This window comes from Rana temporaria, chromosome 7 (genome assembly GCF_905171775.1).
Source record: "Rana temporaria chromosome 7, aRanTem1.1, whole genome shotgun sequence".
Lineage (NCBI taxonomy): Eukaryota > Metazoa > Chordata > Amphibia > Anura > Ranidae > Rana > Rana temporaria.
This window is the reverse complement of record NC_053495.1, coordinates 45,143,327-45,168,641: the sequence shown is the minus strand read 5'-3', so window position 1 is coordinate 45,168,641 and position 25,315 is coordinate 45,143,327. Positions and strand designations below refer to the sequence as shown.

Below are 25,315 nucleotides of genomic sequence, written 5' to 3'. Positions count from 1 at the left end.
CAGGAGTGGCTTGACACAGGAATACGACATTTGAAGCCCATGTCCAGGATCCGTCTGGTGTGGTGGATCTTGATGCACTGACTCCAGCCTCAGTCCACTCCTTGTGAAAGTCCCCATCACTTTTGAATGGCCTTTTCCTGACAATCCTCTCCAAGCTGCGGTCATTTCTGCTGCTTGTGCACCTTTTTCTTCCACACAACTTTCTATTAATGTGCTTTGATACAGCACTTTGGGAACATCCAACTTCTTTTGCAATTACCTTTTGAGGCTCTCCCTCCTTATGGAGGGTGTCAATGATGGTTTTCTGCACAACTGTCAGGTCAGCAGTCATTCCCATGATTGTGATTCCTACTGAACCAGACTAAGAAACCATTTAAAGGCTCAGGAACCCTTTGCAGGTGTTATGGCTTAATTAGCTGATTAGAGTGGGACACTTTGAGCCTAGAATATTGCACCTATTCACAATATTCTAATTTTCTGAGATTGTGGATTTGGGGTTTTCATGAGCTGTAAGCCATAATCATGACAATTATGACAAATCACGGCTTGAACTATCTTCCTTTGCATGTAATGAGTCTATCTCATATATTAGTTTCACCTTTTAAGTTGCATTAGTGAAATAAATGAACTTTTGCATGATATTCAAATTTTTCAAGTTTCATCTGTGTATATATATATATATATATATATATATATATATATATATATATAGAGCACTCGGCCTATGTAACAAATACTCCTTGGCATAAAGTACAAAGAGGGAAAAAAAGAACATCAAATGAATTATCAATGATGATGGGCTAAGCATGTTAAAGGGAACTAGGTTCAAACTTTAATTTGCACATGCCGTGGGCAGTATTAAATCCATCGGTCCTAAATTATCATAGGTTCAAAGCAAAAACCCTTTTTTCCCATATACATGTGCTTCAAAGTCATGTCCCATGATGCTTTTCTTTATGGCGGCAGCTACATGCTGAAAATGTCCATAACAATCCAAAACAAAAGTAAGTAAAATTCAAACATTTGATAATGGGATTAATAAAATGGGTTATTGCTTTTAAACCATTGAGAGTTTGCTTGTTTTTTTGTATAAGACAGATCAATAAAAGCAAAACATATCTAAGATCCATTAGTGTTCCCTTTAAATATTGCTATTCTTTTTTGAAAAAGGGGTAAATATGGAGTCAAATGGTTTGTCTTAGATTTAAGGCCAGCTGTAATAAATGGTTCATGCAGGAGAGTCACACCCTACTTAACGAATTAGCTTGCACGATTCCCCCCTTCCACGTTGGAGGAGGTGAATGCTCTGAAACCATGTGAGTGCACAGTGTAGATTGGGATTCAATAGTCAAATGTCTATAACAGCAATTTTCTTTTTGTGTACCCATTAGAAACACAACTAAAAGCCTGACACATATGTAAAAGGTAGTCCACTCAAAGCTGATATTTTAGTTTTTGGTAGATGCTGGACATTTCAACCACCTGCTAGTTTCTTTTACCTCTCAGGGTCTTTATTAATGAGATGTCTGTGCTTAAGTCCCTGGGTTTATTCATTTGCCATTAGGATGGTACCTGGATCCTTGTTGAATTATTTCATAATATGGAGAAATTTACAACAGGAATAGCTGGAACATGAAAAAAATAGGCGGGATAAACAAAACTCTAAAGTGGACATCACTGTTGGAGTATCTAAGACATACAAGAAGCCTGGGGCTGACTAAGCCTACCAGGTCCACCCCCCTTGCAGTATTTTAGACATTTAAGAAGCCGGGGGCTGACTCAGCCTTCCAGGTCCATCCCTGTTGCAGTATCCTAGACATATATAAAGTCAAGGGCTGACTCAGCCTACCAGGTCAACCTAGTGCATTTTGGTGGACTTACCAGTGCCCTTCAAAACTCTGTTTTAGGTTTTGTGTGGTTGTTTGGCAAATGAATCCCACCCTGCCTTCTCGTGGGGCTTACAGCAGTAAAATATCCACTACAAATTTCCACTTGTGTCCAATTGCCACAGTCAAACAGTGTTGTCAACAGTGGGAATTTTACAGGCCACCTGTAAAAAAGATACACCTTCAGAATGGCCTAGTCAACGGAGACAGAGACACAAGTTTATATAAGGAAGATGTACATCTGGGGCCCTCTGATAGATAAAAGGAGCTGGCAGGTGAATCAAGTTAATTGTACCTGGCCAAAGCTGGGTATCTCTTTTGAGTGCAGTTGAAGAATCCCAACATCGTAGATAAATTAAACTCCTAATGCCGCATACACACGATCTGGCTTTTGCCTGGCCAAAGGCACATTGGAATTCCGACGAAATTCCATCGGAGTAAAATAGAACACATTTTATATTTAAACTCCGATGGAATTCATCTGAATTTCCGATGGAATTTCTCCGATGGGGCATACACACGATCGGAATTTCCAATGGAAAAAGTCTGTCTGACTTTTTCCATCGGAAATTCTGTTTGTGTGTACGCGTCATTAGAAGCCTTGTGAACTGCTATATGATAGCTGGTATACCCCTGGGTGCTAATCCTTTTTATGGTCCCCAGTAGGATAAAGACTAACTGCTTCACTACAAAAATAATTAACTACCCTCACCCCTGTGTTCAGTAAGGGCATGAAGCTTTAGTTGTTGGCTTACAAACCAGCTCATCACCAATCAAAAGTACAATTAGTGATACAAATACAAAGCGCACAACACATTTCCTACACATGGCATGGCTACAGAATGTGACATGATTCCTGACCAGAGTGTTGCACAAGACGTCATGCTGTATACAATGCCTTCAAAAGAAAACAAATGAAGCAATGCATTTTGTGTTTCTCTCACTGACCGCGTTTGAAACAGGTTCTTTCCTAAGACTGGAATGATCCTTTTTTTTTTGTTTTCTTCTTTCCTGCAAACTAGTCACTCTCAGCAATTTGAGAAAGGACATTATTATTATTATTAAAAAATATTAGCAGTATTCTGTACATGTCAACTGCTGGAAGTTAAAAAGAATTACTAAAGTGGTGGCAGGAAGGTAGAGCAGGGTGGGTTCCTCCAACAATGTCTGCAGAGCGCCACTGCAGTCCTGCAAGAGTTCAAGGTTTAGTGTCAGCTTGTGGGGTCCACTAGCCACAAGAAAAAGTCTGTCTTAGCAAACACTAAAGGAGAAGCTTTCCATTCCGGTGGATTTTCAGGATCTTCCCAAGCCTCTGCTTTGCTGTTGCCATGCCTTTTTTTGTACGTTTACCTGAAATGAGAATACAAAATAAAAGCAGTTAGTTTAGAGAGATCGGCAGAAATGTCAGCTCTGGTCTAAATTATAATTTGGATCTTGGAGTAGTACAGTCTGGGCACCGCTTGTAGAGTCAAAGGAAAGTGCACAGCTCCAACCCTCATAGCCGGGGTCTCCAAACTATGGCCCTCCAGTTGTTCAGGAACTACAATTCCCATCATGCCTAACATCAGCATTTTACAATGCCTCATGGGACGTGTGGTTCTGCAACAGCTGGAGGGTCATAGTTTGGAGATCCCTGCTCTAAGCGCTCCTCTCATAAACTGGGATTAGGTGCTAGCTTGGAATCTGTGACTCCTCCACACATAGCTCAGTAATCCAAAACACACCAATGATGTTTTCACAGACAAAAATTTAATCGGCCAAAAAGCTTTAGCACATGGTCCCGTCAACAGGGCCACCCCTCTAACATGGACTTGATCATTTATCTTCTTTTGATTAAGGCGAGAGGGCGAAACATATTAGAGGGGTGGTCCTGGGAACAAGACCATGTGCTAAAGTTTGCCAGGGAAGACCTCATCACTTGTCCAGGTTTTCCTCTGGATTACACAGTCTTGTTTACCATGTTAGCTATTGATCAACACAAAAACATTTGTATTTTAAGTATAACTTTTACTGGCTAACTCACGTTATTAAAGATGCAAACTATCAGGACTCCTTAGGTCACTTTCTCAACCCTGATGGGGCCCCAAAAGTTTGCATCTTTAGTAACTTGAGTTAGCCAATAAAAGGCATCTCTAAGCCCTGGTTCACACTGGGTACGATTTGGAACGATTTGAGATGCGATTTGACATGTCAAATCGCATCTCAAATCGGCGGCAATTGTCGGTAATGGCACTGTCCTAATCAGTGCGACACCGCATCTGCGATTTCAAAAAGTAGTTCCTGTACTACTTTTTGCGATTTCGGGCAAAATCGCAGCCGCGAAATCGCGGTAAAATCGCGCATTTTACCACGATTTTGAATTCGCAGCAGTGTGAACCTAGGCTTAAAGTGTCATTAAACCCACATGATTACAAAACTATCAATACATTCTGTATTACATGCTGTTTATATTCACTCATAGTCACTTTGGGATTAGTTTTCTGTATTCTGCACTAGTGGTTCTTGCCGTTTTCTATCCCTCCCTCTTGTCCATGTTCCCACTGCAGTTGGGTATTTTGCAGAGCAGTGTTGGCAGCTAGTGTATATACTCAGTTTACAGTGAGTTTCTTTGCTGAGCATTTCCTCTCTATCACATCCGAGCTGCTCATGTGACTATAGAGTCATACATATGGGAAATGGCAGTTTACTCCCTCCCTCCTCCACCTCCATGCCCCTTAACCATCTAAACACAATGGGCGGCGGGGTTTTACATTGATGGAGGCATCACCTCCCTGTTATTCTAAGACACAGGCTGGAGTGGTGTGAGACAGACTGCCACACCATGTTATTGCCAAAAAATAATAAGGATTTAATTTCAAGTATATATATAAGTATATATATATATATATATATATATATATATATATATATATATATATATATATATATCTGTATAATGAATTAACACAGTTTATTTAAATTATTTATTTATTTTTATGCTGTTTCTCAAAGGCTATTTTTTTTAACATTTTGAACATGTGACTAGTTACAGAGGACTAGACGCTCATCCTGCCCCTGTTTCCCTACAGACAGGCTGGGAAAAAGCTGGGTCATATGACAGCTGTATATTAATTAGGAAAGAAGGTACCTTTTATTTATTTTATTATTAAAATTATTACAGTGGCACCATCCACATACAGAAATAAAAGGGTCAATGTAATTTAAACAGTGTGTGTTTAGTACCACTTTAAACTACTGTTTTTTTATGTTAACCAAATCTTAACCACGTGCCGAACAGCCGCCGTCATTATATTGTGGCAGGTCGTAGCTGAACGTCGGCTCCTTTAAGCGGTATAGCAGGCACGGGGGGGGGGGGGTATTGGAGGGAGAGGGGAGGAGAAAAGGAGAAGGGAAAAAAAAAAATTCGGTGCCCATTATCAGAAAAATGCTGATAAACCTATTTTGGCCAATCATTTTCAGCGGCTGATATATTGGAGCATCCCTAAACAATAGGACTGGCTGAAAAGAAATGCACAGAACACCTATGCATCCCTGTGCAGGTATGTAACATCATACAGTGTATGCATATGCTGTAGTACACCCCATGTCAACAAGGCCTAACTTTGTCTAACAGTGGGTATCAGAATGATGTCATGAATATATAGGTAACATATAGGAGCTTTGGCAGAATAGGAAAACAACTTTTTCCTCTGAAATATAATATATATTTTATATATATATATAATCATTTTTGCTGAAGCTCTTGGATCATGATATAAACCCATACTGAACAAACGACAAAGTGAAGAGACTCTAGGGGTTAATTTACTAAAACTGAAGAGCGCAATCTCTGCACAGAAACCAATCAGCTTCCATGTTTTTTTTGTCAATGCTGAACTAAACAAGCTGAAGTTAGAAGCAGATTGGCTACCATGAACAGCTGCACCAGGTTTTGCTTTCTCTAGTTTTAGTAAATCAACCCCTCTGTCACCATATCCCACCCGCAATACGTAACACCAAATTGCAATCTGTGTTACGCATACCTACAGTAAGAATTTGGGCGTTCTAAACAAACCTGCCAGAAATAAACACTAATAGAGGTACAAAATATCTCCGCTTTCAGTGATGATCTTGATACCCTGACACCCTTCTCTACTCTGTCAAAAAAAAAAATGGTTGGCATTAGGCTTCAAGATTTTAGGTGGAATCTTTCCTTAGGGTTGTAATGGATGATTGCAGATGACATCATCACACTCAGGCCTCGTACACACGAGGGGACATGTCCAATGAAAACGGTTCGCAGACCATTTTCATCGGACATGTCCGCTCGGAGATTTCTGTCTGATGGTTGTACACTCCATCAAACAGAAATCCGGGCGGACAGGATATGCGGTGACGTGGCCACGACGATGACGCGGCGACGTGCGCGACCCTGGAAGGTAAATGCTTCCACGCATGCGTCAAATCACTTAGACGCATGCGAGGGCTTTCGGCCGAGCGGACATGTACGGTGAGTCTGTACAGACGACCGAACATGTCCGACGGACAGGCTTCCAGCGGACATGTTTCTTAGCATGCTAACAAACATTTGTCCGCTGGAAACCTGTCCGATCAGCCGTACACACGACCGAACATGTCCGCGGAAACTGGTCCGCCGGACCAGTTTCAGCGGACATGTTCGGTCGTGTGCACGAGGCCTTACAGTTTAGGCATATATTCTGGATTTATTGAGTTACTTGATTTTTTTTTTTACAATATATCCCTTATACTAGTAAAAAACGCTGTGTATAATGTCTACTATAAGAGCCTCAGACGAGTCAGAATTTTTACATATTCAGGTGGTGTTTATTTGTCCTACATGTAGCAGACGCGTGTCTTGGCTGAGATCTATGCCGCTAACTGAAGTGTAACTAACAATTGGTTGCTTATTTTATCAGGCAGTGTTCCATGGTGGAATGTTAGAGGCTGAGTGTAAATCAAACGATGTCTTCCTATATTACTGTATTATGTCATGTGGAATTGTTGTCATTTTCTGCCATGATGTCTTATTTCATTACACGTGTCAATGCTGCAAGGTACTTTAATGAAAATATTCAAAACTGACAGTTAAAATAACAAAGTTTTCTAAAAACAGCTTATAATCAAACACCAGCGACTCCCTAGACACAGTATCAGTGTCTGCTCCCTGGCATTTAGCTGTAATTGCTTATCTTTGTACTTTATACATTTATTGTGCATTGCCCTTCCTTAAATGGAGGGGGGGGGGTGTATAATGGGGTACTGTAGTAAAAGCTTATCCTACTAAAGAGTACACTATATACTGGCTTCAGAGGTCACTAAAGCCTAGGTGTCCAGGCCAAACTTAGCAATGTCGGTATGCAGTGGTGTACTTCAACAACTGTGTGACAATCTGTCTATCTAAATATTTTCTTTATATTTTTAAGGACATACATTAATTATCTGGTACACTGTTTTAATAAATAATCTTTCTTCGTAAACTGCCATTGTCTGTAATTGGATGAATACATTTAATTAAAATGGTCTGGTGTCCCCAATTGCTGTACATTATGCACAATTCCCCACAGTGGATTCCCCGTAGATGGTTTACTCGTATCGACACTTTCTTTAGATCCCTGATTTGGAAGAAACAAGTTGCTAGGACCAGCCTTTCCACTCTGCAATATGGCAAAGATCGAGGAGGAGCTGCAGTTCCTAACCCTAAACTTTACTTTTATGCATTCCAATTTCAACACCTAAGTGATTATGGGCTACTGGATGACTATGACTCGATAGAGAGACTATTGAGACTGGAACGCATAATACCCCAGTTCTAACGAGTCTGGAAGCGGGGCTACCTCGGTTACCACAAAAGGCCCCCACGGTTGTCCTTCTAAAAAAACTTTGGACTACTGTTGGGTCTAGTTTGAGGATCTCTGGATTTCTGGAAGAAACCCCACTGTGGTGCAAAAATCAATCATATAATGTACCTGTAGTTTCTAGTTTTGTTTTTGCATGTTGTTTCCTGCCTCTCTGCTGTACAGAGCAGTGATGGTTTGGAAAACGAAACTGATCCAAAGGGGAGGTGATGTGGGGTTTTAGACGCACAGTAATCACACCTCCTTGAAGTTAGTGACCACAGAGAGAAAGCTCCCAGCACTGTGGTTATCAGGAAACAGACAACCAGGAAGTGTGGAGATCAGAGAAGAATTACAGCAACTTGAGAGCAAAAACGAACAATGAGGACATGAAAACAGCACTGCATTAAGGTAAAGGAAGCTATTAAGATAAAAAACATTTTTCCTTTACAAACCCTTTAATTTAACAAGCTGAAATGAGAAGCTGATTGGCTACCATGCACAGCTGCACCAGATTTTGCACTCTCCCGTATTAGTAAATCAACCCCACTGTTTTTTTTATATCTGGAGCTTAGTTTTAAAAGAGGAGTATGTTTTTTTTATTTTTCCAGAATTATACTTACCTAGGTGGATGTAGCATCGGTCCGATTCTGCATCTGTCTCCCACCGCCTCTACACAGAACCGAGCTATCGAACATCACAGATGGCTCGGTTCTCACAGCTCCCTGAGCAGAAAGCTGCTGGCTGTCAATCAGCAGCTCTCCGCTCAGCCCCCTCCCCGCTCACTGGAGCGCTGAGCTGTGAAGGGGGCGTGGAGCGGCCATCTCAGGCTCTCAGCGGTGCGCTAAGAGGCTGGGACAGGTATCAGTCCAGGCACCTGGCGGATCCAGACTTTGTCGCGATGACGTGGTGCCTGTCTGATTACTGTGACGTCAGCAGAGAGCAGACTTCAGCCCGCTCCCTGCTGAATACGGGTCACAGGAGTGCAAAACGAATTGCACTCCTGTGACTCATAGAAGGAGTACAGCCAAACAAGCTCAGGCTGTTCTGAAGAAAATAGATTGCTGTAAATGCTTCTAAAGTGTTAGCTGGAGTTTGTATTCAATTATTTTGTGTATCTAAACCTGCTAGTACATATAACACCACCCCCCCCCAGATTAACAATGCTGCTGTCCAAAGATACCCCGGGCTCCTTCATCCTCAGTGGAGGCACTCTAATACAGGAGGTGTGTTACTGATCAGATCACCAGGTGAAAACAGCAGGAAAAATAGCCCCCCCCAAAAAATGCGATAAAAAGAAAACAAATGCAACCACCATATCTAATGATTGCTAAGCTGCCCCCTCTCTCTCCTGATTGTCTAGCTGACTTTGATTGACAGCAGCGGAAGCCAATGGTGCCCCTGCAGTCTCAGCCAATTAGCATGGAGAGTCTCGGTCGGCTGAGAGACTTGTGGACATCGCTGGACAGAGAGGGACCTCGGGTAAGTATTAGGCCACTTTCACACTTGAGCGACTTGTCCTGTGACTTGGGACTGCAAAGTCGCATAACAAGTTGTTGATTTCCAATAGGTACCATTCATATATGTGCGTCTTCAAGTCGCAGCGACTTCTAAGTAGTCCCTGCACTACTTTGGTCTGACTTTGATATGACCTGTGGTCCATAGACCTCAAGATTACACAGAAAGATATTGTTAAAAGAGGCTTAATTCAAAAACCACATTATGTTCAGGCACCTCAGTCTAGTTTGACCTGTCGCTCAGCCCTAAAGCATATAGGCAAAAAATATCCAAGAGGGGGAGAGAAAAGAGAGGCTACCTAAGTGACAGAGGCACAATTTGGTTTGTCCTAACAGACAAGCTGAATAAATGTTTGCACCCCCCCCCCACATTTATAACCTTGGCCATCTCATTATGTTTTTCTAAATTATTTGTATACAATAAAGTATTTAACCTGTATATAGTGGCCTGCACCTCTGTCACTTAGGTAGCCCCTCTATTCTCTCCCCCTCTGGGATATTTTTTATCTCAAGATTCCACAGGCATTGCTTTATTTTGTGGTAAAACCGAGCCAAAATCGTGACAAAATCGCCTGACTTTCAAGTCGCACAAGTGTGAAAAGAGCCTTATGCTGGCCATACACTATACAAACAATTGTTCAAACCCATTTTCGGAAAACGAACATTCAGCCGTGAGAGCAAACAATAGTGCCATCGTGTAATGACTGATAAATCATTCAGTGGACATAAATGAATCAATTTTTTGTTTGTTTTTATTTACATATACCTAGTGCAAACAGTTTGGACGGGAGCCACATTAACATTTCAATTTATCGTTTGTTCAGCAGAAAATTTCCAAACTTGTCTTGTTTTTTTTGGGCTCAAAAACATCCCAACCGATTTGTGACCATTAACTGGCCGAAAAACAAACTTTCTAAATGACTGAATTTCGGACGATTTTTCGTATAGTGTATGGCCAGCATTAGGGGGGGCTGCTACATAAAGAAGGCTTTTTATCTCATGCCGTGTACACACGATCATTTTTCAGCATGAAAAAAAAACTTTGTTTTTCAGCATGTCCAAAAAACGAAGTTTTCCCAACTTCATCATTAAAACGACGTTGCCTACACACCATCGTTTTAAAAAAATGATCTAGCAAAGCGCGGTGACGTACAACATGTAGGACGGCACTATAAAGGGGAAGTTCCATTCACCTTTGGCCTGCTTTTTTACGCCGTTTTAGCCCACACATGATCATTTTTTACAACCCGAAAAACAACATTGTCAACCTGAAAAATGATGTGAAGCCCACACACGATCATTTTAAATGACGTTTTTGAAATATAACGTTTTTTTCATGCCGAAAAATGATCGTGTGTATGCGGCATCATGCCTAGAATGCATTGAGATAGAAAAAACTTCTGACTTTACAACCCCTATGATTTAGGAGAAACTATAAGGCCCGTACACACGTCCGAGAAACTCGACGGGGAAAACACATCGTTTTGCTCGTCGAGTTCCTTGCGAAGCCGCCGATGATCTCGCCAAGCCAACTTTTCCCATTGACTAACGAGGAAATAGAGAACATGTTCTCTTTTTGGCCCGACGAGATCCTCGTCGGTTTCCTCAGCGAAAAGTGTACACACGACCGGTTTTCTCGGCAGAATACGTCTCCCATCGAGTTACTGCCTGAATTCTGCCGAGAAACTCGGTCGTATGTACGGGGCCTAACAGTTTGTGCCCAATATTATCATATTATTTTAGAAGTATTACTTGTGTCAGACCACCTATAATTTAGTGGTCCATATATCTTGGTAAGAGACCTGGTGTGCTATGGTGTCGGTGGTGGAATATTATTTCACCTACAGTTTATTTGCCCTTCAAGGATTTATGGACTTTTTTTTATATATGGACTTTTGTCATTTGCTTGTGTCATTTGCACAGGAACTGTCCAGTGATAATATTAAATTAATATTCTGGCCAATGAAATAAATAAATGCCCAACCACTTAATGCGCCTAAAAAGCATCTGCAAAAACAATGTTTTGGAGTGGTTTTTCTTCTGTCAGTAGATCAGTAGAAAAATGTTCACAAAAGCCCCAGTGTGCATGAGCCATAAAACTGCCTACATTTGCTACTTGTATGACCAGCATTAGACTTGAGTGGACCATTGATCTATGACAGCTTTACAATTTCCCCACTGCGCTATAGCCAAAAGACAGCTAGAGCATGCTTGTCCATTTCTGAGAAGGTGTCCATGGATGTCCTACCAGAACCCTGCCTCCCTTGCACCCCCTGGGGCGCACATCTGGCATGCACTGCGACTAATGTGTCCTTCGGAAACAGTTGATCACAGATTGCTGTAAAGGGCCAATCACAGTAGCCCTTTACCATGTGATCAGCCAGTCACAGCTGACCACATGTAAACAGACTTGCCGGTTATCAGCTGTTAACCAGCAAGCCTGTCAGCACATTGTTTACACCGATAATCAGGGCAGTGATCATCTGAGCCCTGATTATCAGTGCTGCCCATCATTGCAATCTTATCAGTGCCCATCAGTGGCTACTCATCAGTGCAGCCTCATCAGCATTCATCTTTAAAGAAGAAACATTACTTATTTTCAAAAATGTTACAAAATACTGTACATTTTTGGTCTTTTTTTCTGTATTTAGAAAAAAAAGTGATGATTAAATACCACAAAAAGAAAGCTATATCTGTCTCAAAAGAAATGATAACAATGTCATTTGGGTACAGTGTTTCATGAGAGTACGATTATCATTCAAAGTGGGAGAGCGCTGAAAGGTGAAAATTGCCCTGGGCAGGAAGGAGGTGAAAGTACCCAGTATTGAAGTGGTTAAATAGAATATAGGTACCTAAAATAATAATAAATAGTCAGGATGAGACAAACATGCTGAATTACTAAAGGAATTGAGAATTTTCACACAATGTCCCCCAATCACGAAAAACCAAATCACTGCAAACTTATTTTATCTGCACATGTTCTCATAATTACAGTGGAACCTCGGATTATGAGCATAATCCATTCCAGGAGAATGCTTGTAATCCAAAGTACTTGCATATCAAAGCGAGTTTCCCCATAGAAGTCAATGGAAACAAAAATAATTTGTTCCGCATTGACTTCAATGGCATGCAATACCGCATGTGGCCAGAGGTGGGGACGCCAGAGAGCCTCGGAAACGATCGGAAAGGCTTGAGGACAGCTCGGCTGAACCCGGAAAAGCTTGGGAACTGAGTATTTCCAAGCATTTCCAAAGGCTCCGCTCCGGCGCCCCCCACCTCAGGTCAAACGCGGTACTACACACTGCTGTGGCTTGAGTCAGGATTTTTTAAAATACAGTGCTCATATTGCGAAATGTTTGTTAACCGCGTTACTTTCAATCTGATATGCCACTGAAAAATTCACACAATTTGTGTGTACATTCTCTACTTCTGCAGTATAAATGTTATAATAATTTAAAGGTTGAATATCATGGTTATTTCCTAAACCAACAGCGACTGAACCAACCACCCATTTCATAAATTGAACAAGATTGAAAGATTTTCTAGAGTCTACCATTAAATCCATTCACAGATCGAAGGTTATAACAAGATCAAAGACAATGCAATATTCTGGAACTCCGACAAACTATGTTTTACAGTATGTGCACATCCCATGTATGCTATATGTATCTATATGGGGTGTAATTACATGTGGTACATGGCTAAGGAACATTGAAACATAAAATGAACACAATTTAAATCATTGGTACTAGATTTTGCACAAAAAATAAATAAAATAAAAAGATTTTTTGGCTGTTTGGCTGGATTGTGATACCTTTTTCGCTTTTGTGCTCGTTCCCAGCTGTCCTTTTGTACTTAAGACACAGGTCCTGCCCGCTTGTGTCACATGACTCATTCTGAAAGGGTTCTATAATGGGACACAGAAGACGAAACACACCTTGATCAATTGATGACCTCACATAAGAACTTTGCTTTTCTACGGTCTTAATGACTTTTCATTTTGTAAATAGTGAACTTTTACAACAAAATCATTTCTAATAAGCATTACAAACACCATCATTCCCATTTTCCCCTAATGACCCAATGTTACCAGAACTGTTCTACAAGGCCACTTTTAAAGCACCGGTTGTGCATTTTTTCCTTTAATTTCAGTGATATTTTGGTTATGGGGGTTACGGGCGGAGGCATGTGGGCTTATTAACTGTGCACCTTAATCAAAAAACTGTTACAAGATAAAAAGCAGTACTCTGAAGCTGGCCATAGATACAGGCTGGAAACTGATACGGAAAATTGTACCTAATCTTTAGAATATCTGTAGATTGAGATGTGGTACAGTGTGGTTGACCAAAAATGGCAAACATGTACAAAAGCTATTCTTACTGGGAAGTCAAGTATTCCAATTATACCTCGTGACCCTAAATGACTACACTTTTAAGGGCCAAACTTAAAGAGAGCAAATAGTTTCAACTGTATTTTAAATATACCGTACATGTAAAAGCCATTAACTTCATGTACATGATATTATCAATGTGTGGTAATGTTTTAAAACTTAAAATTGTTTTATTACATATGTAAACTGGGGGCAGCTATCTTTGCCTATTACAAACCCAGGCTTGGCTTCTTGCTTTGCAATGCTGTACAGTGGGGGAGATTTACTACTTTATCTGGTGCAGCTGTACATGGTAGCCAATCTGCTTCTAACTTCAGCTTGTTCAATTAACCACTCAAGGACCACCCACCACATATATACTGTGGCAGGGTGGCCCTATTGTGGCAAAAAACGTACCTGTACACCATTTCGTGCATGACACTGTGGGCATATGCACGCTGCACAGCAGGGAAGCCGATGCGTGGGTCAGGCGGCCGCGATGTTCGCCGGCCGCGATGTTCGCTGGCCACCCGCGATTGCTCCTCAGAGAGGCAGATCGGGGATCTGCCAGTGTAAACAAAGCAGATCCCCGTTCTGAGAGTACAGTGAGATCATCTGTTCCTAGGGATCTGAAACAGTGATCTCCCTGTACTCCCAGCCAGTCCACTCCCCCCCACAGTTAGAAACACCTCCCTAGGACACACTTAAATCCTTGATAGCCCCCTAGTGTAAACCCCTTCTCTGTCAGTGTCATTTATACAGAGATCAGTGGCTATTGTTTTAGCTCCGATTACTGTAATAATGTCACTGGTCCCCAAAAAAAAAGGGCCAAAAGTGTCCGCCACAATGTTGCAGTCCTGCTAAAAATCGCTGATCACCGTCATTACTAGTGAAAAAAAAGATAATGGTAAAAGTGCCATGAATCTATCCCCTATTTTGTAGAAGCTATAACCTTTGCATAAACAAATCAATATGCGCTTATTGCATTTTTTTTACCAAAAATAAAATACAAATATTTTTTATTGCATATGTACTATAGCAAAAAGTAAAAAATATACATTTTTTTATAAAATCAAAATTTGTTTTTTTAGCGCAAAAAAATAAAAACGCAGAAGTGGTTAAATACCACCAGAAGAAAGCCCTGAATACCACCAAAAAAAGCTATATTTGTGGGAAAAAATACATATTTTTTTTATTGTCAGTTAAAATAATGCAGTGCAGTATCCTCATATATTCTCATTGCGTTATACAAGTACAAATGTTATTGCAAATCTCTTTTTACTTCTAGTAGTACTTGCAAAGCTGCTTCTATAAATGAATGGCTAGTAACAGCACTGTATGGTAGGTACCTTATATAGTAGCGCCCTGGGATGGTATACCAAGTGTAGTACGTTTTTTTTTTTTTTTTTTTTGTGAACCTAGCTTCCTAAAGTGATTGTAACAGGTTATTTATTTTCAAATAGTGTGACTGTAAATAAAAAACATGCATTGTATTCTATAATTTGTCTCCTACAGGATAACGACACTTAAATTACAATTCTAGTACAATGCATTGCAAAGTTATTTACAAATTAAATAGACTTTTTAAATTTTGCACAACATAAAAAAAAAAAATCACACAAAATGAATAAAAAGCAAAAATGTAAATACTAATGGTTTAAAAAAAAAAGAAAGAAAATAAAACAGAAGGGATGATAGACTAAAAGGGTAACTAAAATGTTAATTGGGGGCTTAATAGGTATTTAATTATATTTCTTTTTTTTTTCTTTGTACATCTCAGGTTGCTTTAACTGACATTATATGCAGATCAAAGGCCACCCCTTTGATCTATTCTGATTCAAACAAAGTAAATACAAAGCAACAATCATGTTAAATTGTATTTTTTAATTGAGCTTCTGGACAGTGTTGTAAACATTTTTCAGAAGCAACTTGTTGCTTTTGCTAAAATAATATCTGGTAATCCTGCCAAGATCTTTGGTCAACCACTTCCTGTTTTAGGGTGACAACGCTTTGTCCCATTTGTGCTCCTGCATCGTCATTCTTTCATAAGGTCTTTCATACCATTGTGCTGCAGGTTTGTTGGTGCACTACAGTATCATTCACATTTTTCCCAAGACACATTTATGTTGCACTGCAACCCATGGTAATGCATTATACTGCATTTCAATGTGATACATATGAATGTCTTAACACAACAAGGGTTAAATGCACAGCTATAAATCACCTCCTTCTTGATTTCTTTTTTGCATATTTGTCACACTTAAATGATTCAGATCACAAAAACAAATGTTAATATTACACAAAGATAACCCGGGTAAATTAAAAATGCAGTTTTTAAATGATGATTTTAATTATTAGTGGAAAAAAACTGTCCAAACCTACCTGACCCATGTGAAAAATAAATTGCCCCCTAAACCTAATGACTGGTTGTGCCACCCTTGGCAGCAACAACAGCAATCAAGAGTTTGTGATAAGTGGCAGCAAGTCTTTACATCACTGTGGAAGAACTTTGGCCCAATTTTCTTTGCAGAATTGTTTTAATTCAGCTACATTTGGGAGTTTGAGCTTGAACTGCCTGTTCATACCACAGCATCTCAATCGGGTTTAAGTCCAGACTTTAACTAGGCCACTCAAAATCCTTAACTTCATTATTTTAAGTCATTCACGTGCTGGTGTGTTTCGGATCATTGTCCTGCTACATAAGTGCGCTTGAGCTTGAGGTCACAAACTGATGACCTGGCATTCTCCTTCAGGATTTTCTGGCAGAGCATAGAATTCATGGTTCCATCAATAATGGCAAGTCATCCAGGTTATGAAGCTGCAAAGCAGCCCTAGACCATCACACTACCACCACCAAATTTGACTATTGATTTGATGTTCTTTTTATGAAATGCAGTGATAGTTTTATATCAGATGTAATGGGATTCTCACCTTCCAAAAAGGTCAACTTTTGTCTCATCAGTCCACAGAATATTTGCCCAAAAGTTTTGGGGATAATCAAGATGTTTTTTGGCAAATGTGAGATTAGCCCTTGTGTTCTTTATTGGTCAGCCTTGACTTTCACTTTGGAACTCCCCCCATGGATGACAATTTGCCCTGTCTTTTTCTGTCGTTGTGCTCTTGGAGTAATTTTGTTAGGCCGGCCACTCCTGGGAAGGTTCTTTGTGGATAATGGCTTTCACTGAGGAGTCCCAAAGCCTTAGAAATAGCCCTTTTCAGACTGATACATGTCAATTACTTTGTTTCTCATCTGTTCTTGCATTTCTTTAGATTACGGCATGACGTGTTGCTTTTTGAGATTCTTTAGTGTTCTTCAGACAGCTTCTATTTAAGAAACTTTTCGATTCAACGGGTCAGGCAGTAATCAGGCCTTAAGCCCTGTACACACGATCGGTCCATCCGATGAAAACGGTCCATCCGATGGACCGTTTTTATCGGTTAACCGATGAAGCTGAGGCCGCGTACACACGGTCGTTCCAAACCAATGAGAATGGTCCGACGGGCCATTTCCATCGGTTCACCGCTGAAGTGGCTTGATGGTCTGATGTGCGTACACACCATCGTTCCAAAAAACGCTCGGGTCAGAACGCGGTGACGTCAAACACACGACGTGCTAAATAAAACGAAGTTCAATGCTTCCAAGCATGCGTCGACTTGATTCTGAGCATGCGCTGGTTTTGAACCGATGCTTTTTAGTACTAACCATCGGTTTGGACCGATCAGGCAGTGGTCCATTGGTTCGATTTTAAAGCATGTTTTAAAATTGTGGACCGAAGGAAAACAGACCGATGGGCTATACACACGGTCAGTTTGGATCGATGAAACTGAACCTCGGTCCATTCTCATCGGTTTTGTCCGACCGTGTGTATGCGGCCTTACTGATGATCAGTGGTGCCTACACACCATCGGTTAAAAAACCGATCGTGTCAGAACGCGGTGACGTAAAACACAACAACGTGCTGAAAAAAACAAGTTCAATACTTCCAAGAATGCGTTGACTTGATTCTGAGCATGCGTGGATTTTTAACCGATGGGCGTGGCTACAAACGATCGTTTTTTTCTATCGTTAGGTATCCATCGGTTAAATTTAAAACAAGATTGCTTTTTTTTTTAAACCTATGGATAAATAACCGATATGGCCCACACACGATCGGTTTGGACTGATGAAAACGGTCCATCAGACCGTTCTCAACGGTTTAACCGATTGTCTGTACGCGGCCTTAGTGTTGGAAATGAAAATGAACTCAGCTGTCCAAAAAATTTTGTTAATTTATGATTTAGCAAAGGGGAAGGGCAATTACTTTTTCACATAGAGACAGGGAGGTTTGTACAGCTTTTTTCTCTGATTAAATAAAATCATTTAAAAACTGCATTTTGGATATACTTGGGTTATCCTTACGTAATGTTAAGAATTGTTTTATGATCTGAATCATTTAAGTTTGAAAAATAAGCAAAAAAAAAATCAGGAAGGGACAAATACTTTTTCACAGCACTGTACATTAACCTAACCAGTTATACTTTATGTCATTGCCACTCCAGCCCTTCCATTTCTGTTGTTGTCTCTGTATCCAGTCATTCAGATATAACAGTCATCACAGAACACCTTCCCACAATGATATGGAAAGAGGTCTCAAGCAGGGGTCCACTTTTAAGATATCAGTGTTAACACTGAGAAATATTATCAAAAATCTTGACTATATCAGCCCATGTCCTTCATGGTTCTTTCTATCCTTCATCCCAAAGCAACATATCCCCAACTGACACATTTGGACAAATTTATGAAAACTGGAGTAAAAGTTGATTTGCTGCCCAAAATTAAACTATTATGGTTTAATTTTAAAATCTGTGCTAGGAAAATAAAACTCTCAGCCTCCGCTATGGGCAACAGCTCCATGTTTCATAAATTCAACCACTGCTCGCACAAGTCAGTATACATTTCACACATACAATTACCTTTGGCAGCTGAGTTATTTTGGGAAGACACAGACGGTCTTCTTTGTGTGAGGAACACCCCGGGGGCCATAGGCTGGGACCCTCGGTTTACTTGGGCTACACCAAACGTACTGACACCGGCCGTGTACTCGTGGTCCGCTAGGCTAGGCCCCAAGGATTCCAGCTTTGTGGCTTCAGGAGAACTGCTTTCCTGACATAGTTTTATTGTATTGTTGGGTGAAAGCTTCTTTTTTGTGTTCTTTTTCTTCTTGACCTTTTGTTCCTCCTTTAAGGAAGCAAATTGTTATCATGAGGCTGCTTAGAAGTAAAGGTTGACTTCTGAATAGATCTAGCAAGTGCAAAGTGCTCTAGAAATGAAAGCTCTACAGAATAGATAGTGGGCATAAGTAGACTGTTTGTCTCTTCAGGAAGTAAACATAGGTAGGAGATGAAAAATGTTTAATAAGTAGGGTTGCTGGGAGGAGCTGCAGTAGTCAATTTATTTATTTTACAGTTTATGGGGAATTCTGTCAACATTTAGTAGTAATTACATGACTGTTTGTATTATTTACATTGTGTTAACGTTTTATTTAAAGTTGGCGTGTTTTTTTAAAGAATAATTATTGCTACATTATGGTGCAAAGGATCCCCTTTCTGCTTTAGACATCCACACAGGAGTTGCCTTATTATGCCTTGTACACACGATGAAAAAAAAACGTACGCAAAATACGGCTTTCGAAGCAATTGATGATATTTTGATCATTAGTACACAGCATTCCAGAGCCAATCACGACAGTTCATGCAATATTATTCGAAGGGATAAGCACGAAAATGTTTCTCGGACGATTACAGAACAAACTATTTTTATTTATTCAGTATCGTATTCTTCCAAAAAAAATAAAATTGGGTGACCAAGACCATGCTCAGTAATGAAAGAATACATTACATCACTACCGAAGTTGTATTATCTCTACTTTGTCGTATGAGAATTTTCGTAACCCAAAGTGGTTGTAAACCTCAGACATGAAATATGAACAAAGCATATCCCCCTATTGTGTGTACTTGTCTCATTTTCATAATTTATCAGCATGAATAACTTCTGACAAGGTTTCCAGACACCAAGAGAAAAATGGTGACAGGGTAGGGAGCTCCAGCAGATTGACAGCCTCAGCTCTGTTGCTGTGTGGAGAGGGGTGTATCTCTTCCCTCCAATCAACTCTCAGTGCTCTCCTCACTGAGATTCACAGAGTGCATCTTCAGCTCTCTAACCCCCCCCCCCCCTTTCTATTTAATTCTCAAAAAAGCTTTCAAATTCAGCACTTTGAATAATCTAGAGAAGAAAGGTACAACTTATGTAGGAGGATTTGTTTAATCTCTGTGTCTCCCCAGAGGCCACTCACTTCACTGGGTATATGTAACGGTTTAAAGTAACCTCTTCATTTTCGATATGTTATTAGCATGCAAAAAATAAAAATAAAGCGAACGATCAATCGCCGGATATTCTCATCATGTGTACAAGGCTCAACTCATCAGTTTTAGCAGCATTGTTTAGCTGGCCATACATTATACAATTTTCTTATTTCATTTCCTTTAGATTTACCTTAAACAATGTAGTGCAAGGGCCTGCCTGATTGCATACACATTGAAAGTGTTTGGTACATCTAATGGAAAATTGTATAAGTAAATTGTATAATGCATGGACAGCCTTAAGTAGGTTGTACATGACCATGCATTATGTTATGTTACATTATGTTATGACTTCATATATTTTTTTGGCGCTTTTTATTCAGCTAGTTAATTATTGTTACAGTTGGAATCCACACAGCTTATCTCTACTTTGGACAAAACTACTTTCACAGAGTTGTCCGAATCATAGACTACTGGACGGATTTGTGGAAACTGGACCACAAGAAACCTACTATCCTCATTACAAAATCAGATTATATTAAATATATTTTAAAAAGTTGTATGCTTTCCAACTTTACGAGATGGGAAAAATGTAATATTTAGACAAGACACATCCTCGCCACACTCAGTCATGCAGACAAGGAAAAATTTTACACGCAAAATATGGTAAATCTACTGGTGCTTTTTACACCACTACTTTTCCTTTATACCGGCAATTTTATCATATGAATGTTTAGTAAAATATAAACCCATTTGGGCAGTTACATTCATTCATACAGGGATATTCATCAGACCCAGTAGAGGGAAACCTGAGGGGAAAAAGAGGAACAGAGGGATTTGGTTCCAAAAAAGGATCCAAAAATTGGAAGCTAAGCTAAGTAATTCTAATGGGCAATAGCTCCAGTATGCTTTGGCCAGGTTTCAGAAATTCCACAAGTTTGGTGTAATAATATAAAAATTAGGAAAGACTAAAGCCATGAAGGTTGTACTTTGTGAAATTAAAAGGTGTTTTGCATAAATAAACCCTTCATGCAAACAGCAGTATGATTATCAATCCATTTTCTAAAATAAAAAGTTCAGATGTTAATGCATATAGGGATGGCTACAGATTTTACTCCATTCATGTGTATATGGAGGAAATAAATTCCCATTCAACCCCATACTGAGCTGATATTCCCTACTGGAAAAGTATGCTATTATTTTAGCACATGTTGTTTGATTTGGAAAGTTCCAATTTCTTGTTTTAAGGGAATATACTGTCTTTGTATATATTTTCTTTAGGATTTATAATGCTTAAGAAAAAAACAAATATTTGAATTTATCTTATTTTAGGGTAATAAAATATTATATAAGAGTATTTCATATTTATTATTCCTAACAAGCAGGTAGATCCTAAGGTCTGTTTCACCCAGGTTTAACCTACACCCCATCCACCTGCACTGTTCATATGGGGCCATATCAAGATTCAGTTTGGCAGAGAAGGCCCCAAAAAAAGTTACTACTGGGTGGTCTCTTAAGAAAACTCAGAATCTCTGCAACCTATGTATTAAACATTTGTTAGTTGGAAAAATATATAAAAAATATAAAAATTGTAAATTTAAAAAGATTTAAATAAAGCTGACTCAGGACTATTATATCTTTCCTTTAGAGTGGAAGTGTATTAAAAATAAATGCAGCACAAAAATAGCCTTTTAGACCCAAGCCTTCAATGTTTTACATTTGTTTATATGATGCATAGCACAACATTACAAGATGATTTTTTTCTGAAGCTCTGTCTTAATAGGAGGAGGCATGTTTTGTTGAACTGGGGCATTATTTCAGCTACATGGTCATCATGTGTACTATGAAATTATTGTTTAAGATTAAATCAATAAAGAGGGGCAAAATATAATTCTAAAGTTCAAGCATGTTAATTCATGTTTCAGTGATTTTGTAAAATCACATGAAAAAAAAAATACATGCTAACCTTAAAATAAAATGATGACAAATGTTCCCTCTGCTATCATGCGTTTAAAAAAAAAATTATGCCTAAAATAATGTGCTTAGGGAATCATACCCATTTTTGTACTATTGCATGGTTCTAATTAAATAATCTTTAATAACGTAATGATCTTAAAATATGATTCTTGTGATGCCATATTGAGGAATAAATTAGAGGGACTTTTTAGAAAACCAAGCAGATGGATAATGTGAATTTCAAATTTAGTAAATCAATTTATTTTGGGAAAAGAGCAAACAAAGGAAAAATAAATAAAAGAAAACACAGACAACAGAGAAATAATGATCTGAAACTAACAGATTTACAATTTCAATTGAGGATAAAAGCTTTAAAAAGTAATCAAAGCTAATTCAAATTTTTCAGTTTAAAGATTCGATTTTACCTATAAATTACTCTTTATATTCATTCCAGTGTATCACTAAAGCATATTAATATATATATATATATATATATATATATATATATATATATATATATATTATATATACATATATATATACATACACACTGTATTTATTGGCGTATAACACTCACTTTTTTACCCTGAAAATAGAGGGTAAACTGTGCCTGCGTGTTATACGCAGGGGATGTGGAAAGTTTTTTCCCTGAAACTTCCATCTTAAAGTTAGGGTGCATGTTATACGCCTGTGCGTGTTATACGCCAATAAATATATATATATATATATATATATAGGTCAACATTCCTAAAAAATAAAATGTAATATTTAGTATTATCTAAATAAAATAAAGCAAATAAGTAAAGTACGTGGGGCTATCTTGTAAGTGTTAAACACCTACCAGGAGATATTGAAATATATAGTCAAGTGCAATCCACTTCAACTTGTATAAATATCAAATAAGCAAACTGCCCAAAAACAAAATTGCTTTCTGTGCATGAAATATATACCTTTGTGATATGTAAGCAAAACTACATACAATATATTCACTGCTATAAAAGTGTCACTCACAAATCAATGTCAATGAGTTCCTTGTGCAACAGTTTGTGTGTGTTTTCTTAAGTGGAAGATAAGGCTAAAACCGAACTTCACCCAAAAGGGGGAGTTACACATTTCTTCCTCTTTCCCCCCTCCCCCTGCGTATTTGGTACATAGATATAGATATATATATATATATATATATATATATATATATATATAGATATATATATATATATATATATATATATATAGATACCTATATATACTTATTTATTTTGGGTGGGAGTGGGTACCTAGTTTTGACAGGTACTCGCCTCCACTAGGCGACCCAACCAAAAGTTCTCCCTCCAATCTTCTGGGACACATCGCAGGTCCGAGAAGGCTGTCAGACCATTCGCAAAGTGCAGTGTGCAGTCAGCTGTGAAGCTGCAAGTAATGACAGCCAGCCGCCCACAGTTAACATGCCTCTACGACCAGTTTCCTCCTGGCTTTTTCATCCAGTTTGGAGCGACGTCCTGATCCAGGCAGGGTCTGTGTTGTACCAAATACCTTCCACTTATTAATAATAGACGTCACAGTGCGTCTACGCATTGCTAAAGCCTTTGACATTTTTTGCATCCATCTCCTGACTTGTGCCCATCCACAACTTTATCTCGGAGATCCCAGTGACAGTGCTTTGCCACCCATAGTTCATTGTTTGCTTCAGTTACACTACCAGGGACAGAAATGCTCCAGAAAAGCTCTTTTCATGCTGAGCCAATTAAAATGTCCACAGCTTAACACAATTGAAAGTCAAATGGCTTTATGTGCCAATGAGAAGGTGATTAGCTACAGCTGATTGAGTTTACAAGTCATTTTTAGGAGGGGGTGATCCTTTTTTCAACTCATGATTCAGTTTTGTTTTTTTTGGTGATATGTTGATGTTATATCTACACTGAGTAAATGCAGTTGTATAAAAACAAAAAACTGTGCCTGTTTTCATTTCAGGTTGCAAAGCAACAAAATGGGAATATTTTAAAGGAGAGTTATTGTTTTCTATGCACACTGCATCCCTTGTAAAAAAGAGATCTGTGTACTTAATATTTTTCTTTAAATCTGGTGCGGTCACATGATCCAGTAGCTCTAGCTTCCCTGCTGCAGGGAAGAGTAGGAAGAACCGAGAACAGAAGGGCCATGGGAGCCCATGGGTGACATGAAGGCTCTGAGAATTCACAGTTGTTGTCGAGCAGCCAAAGCTGATGAATTGCATGCCCGGATCTGATTAAAAAAAGATAAGTAAGCAGATCTTTTTTTATACAGGGTATAAAGAATAGGTATGAGGAGGGTAGATGTAAAGTTTTTAGGAATAGTTAAGAGTTAAACCTTATCTTCCACTTTATAAAGACACACATGAACTGACATTCACAAAAAAAAGACACTCATGGGCATTCTGACTGTTTCGGGAACATTCAATTATTATCCTCTTCCACTCCAATCCACTTGAAAAGGTGCAATCCAATAACCAGTGCTTCCACAGATAACTCACCATAAAATTATGATCTTTCTTATATCTAAAGCTCTGCAACGCTCATTTACAAAACTGCATTTCTCAATGATCCTCCTATTTTCATCACATTTTTTTCCTCCCAGCTCTTTCTTTATTGCATTGCCTGGAAGAGGAAGTTTATAATGAAAATAGGGAAATCGTGAGAGATGGGGTTTTGTAAATAAGCACTGCAGACCTTTACCTATAAGAAAGGTCATCATTTTATGGTGAGTTATCTGTTAGAGCACTGGTTGTGGGCTTGCACCTTTTGAAGTGAATTGTACATAGTGGTGAAAGAAAATAATAATTAGGAAGACGCATACAGACTACTGTTGCACAATACGTTCCTTTTTATTTGCACAATAATTTGTGGTAGTAACACTGTTATAGAGAATAGAATAGAGAAGAGAATATTTTTATATCGTCTTTTATATATCACTGGAGCATATTGCACAGAAAGCAATTTTCGTTTTTAGGTAGTTTGGCCCAGATTCTCAAAGGGCTTACGACGGCGCAACACAATGTACGCCGTCGTAAGTCCTAATCTGGGCCGTCATATCTATGCGACTGATTCTTAGAATCAGTTACGCATAGATATCCATTAGATCCGACAGGCGTAAGGCTCTTACGCTGTCGGATCTTAAATGCAATTTTTTTATTTTGCCGCTAGGTGTCGCCTCCTTCGTTTTCCCCGTCGAGTATGCAAATTAGCAAAATACGCGAATTCCCGAACGTACACGCGGTCGACGCAGTGAAGTTACGACGTTTACGTTAGTTTTGCGCGGCGTAAAGTTGCCCCTGCTATATAAGGGGCAACCAATGTTAAGTATGGCCGTCGTTCCCGCGTCAAAATTTTAAAATTTACGTTGTTTGCGTAAGTCGTCCGTGAATGGGGCTGGACGCCATTT

At 39.1% G+C, this 25,315-nt stretch overlaps 1 protein-coding gene across 5 annotated transcripts in view; it reads right to left on the bottom strand.

Moving 5' to 3' along the window:
- Positions 1–2,874: 2,874 nt before the first annotated feature.
- The window catches only part of PHF2 (PHD finger protein 2), a 369,384-nt gene continuing 346,943 nt past the window's right edge, over positions 2,875–25,315 (bottom strand). For 3 of the 5 annotated variants that reach the window (XM_040359305.1, XM_040359307.1, XM_040359304.1), the window contains 2 exons: positions 13,052–13,144; positions 2,875–3,236 (listed from right to left, as the gene is read on the bottom strand). In XM_040359305.1, coding sequence (XP_040215239.1) covers positions 3,148–3,236; positions 13,052–13,144 — 182 coding nt within the window. In that variant the 3' untranslated portion in view covers positions 2,875–3,147. Of the gene's footprint in view, positions 3,237–13,051; positions 13,145–18,559; positions 18,825–25,315 lie in introns of all 5 variants that reach the window. The other 2 variants (XM_040359302.1, XM_040359303.1) reach the window with 1 other exon arrangement.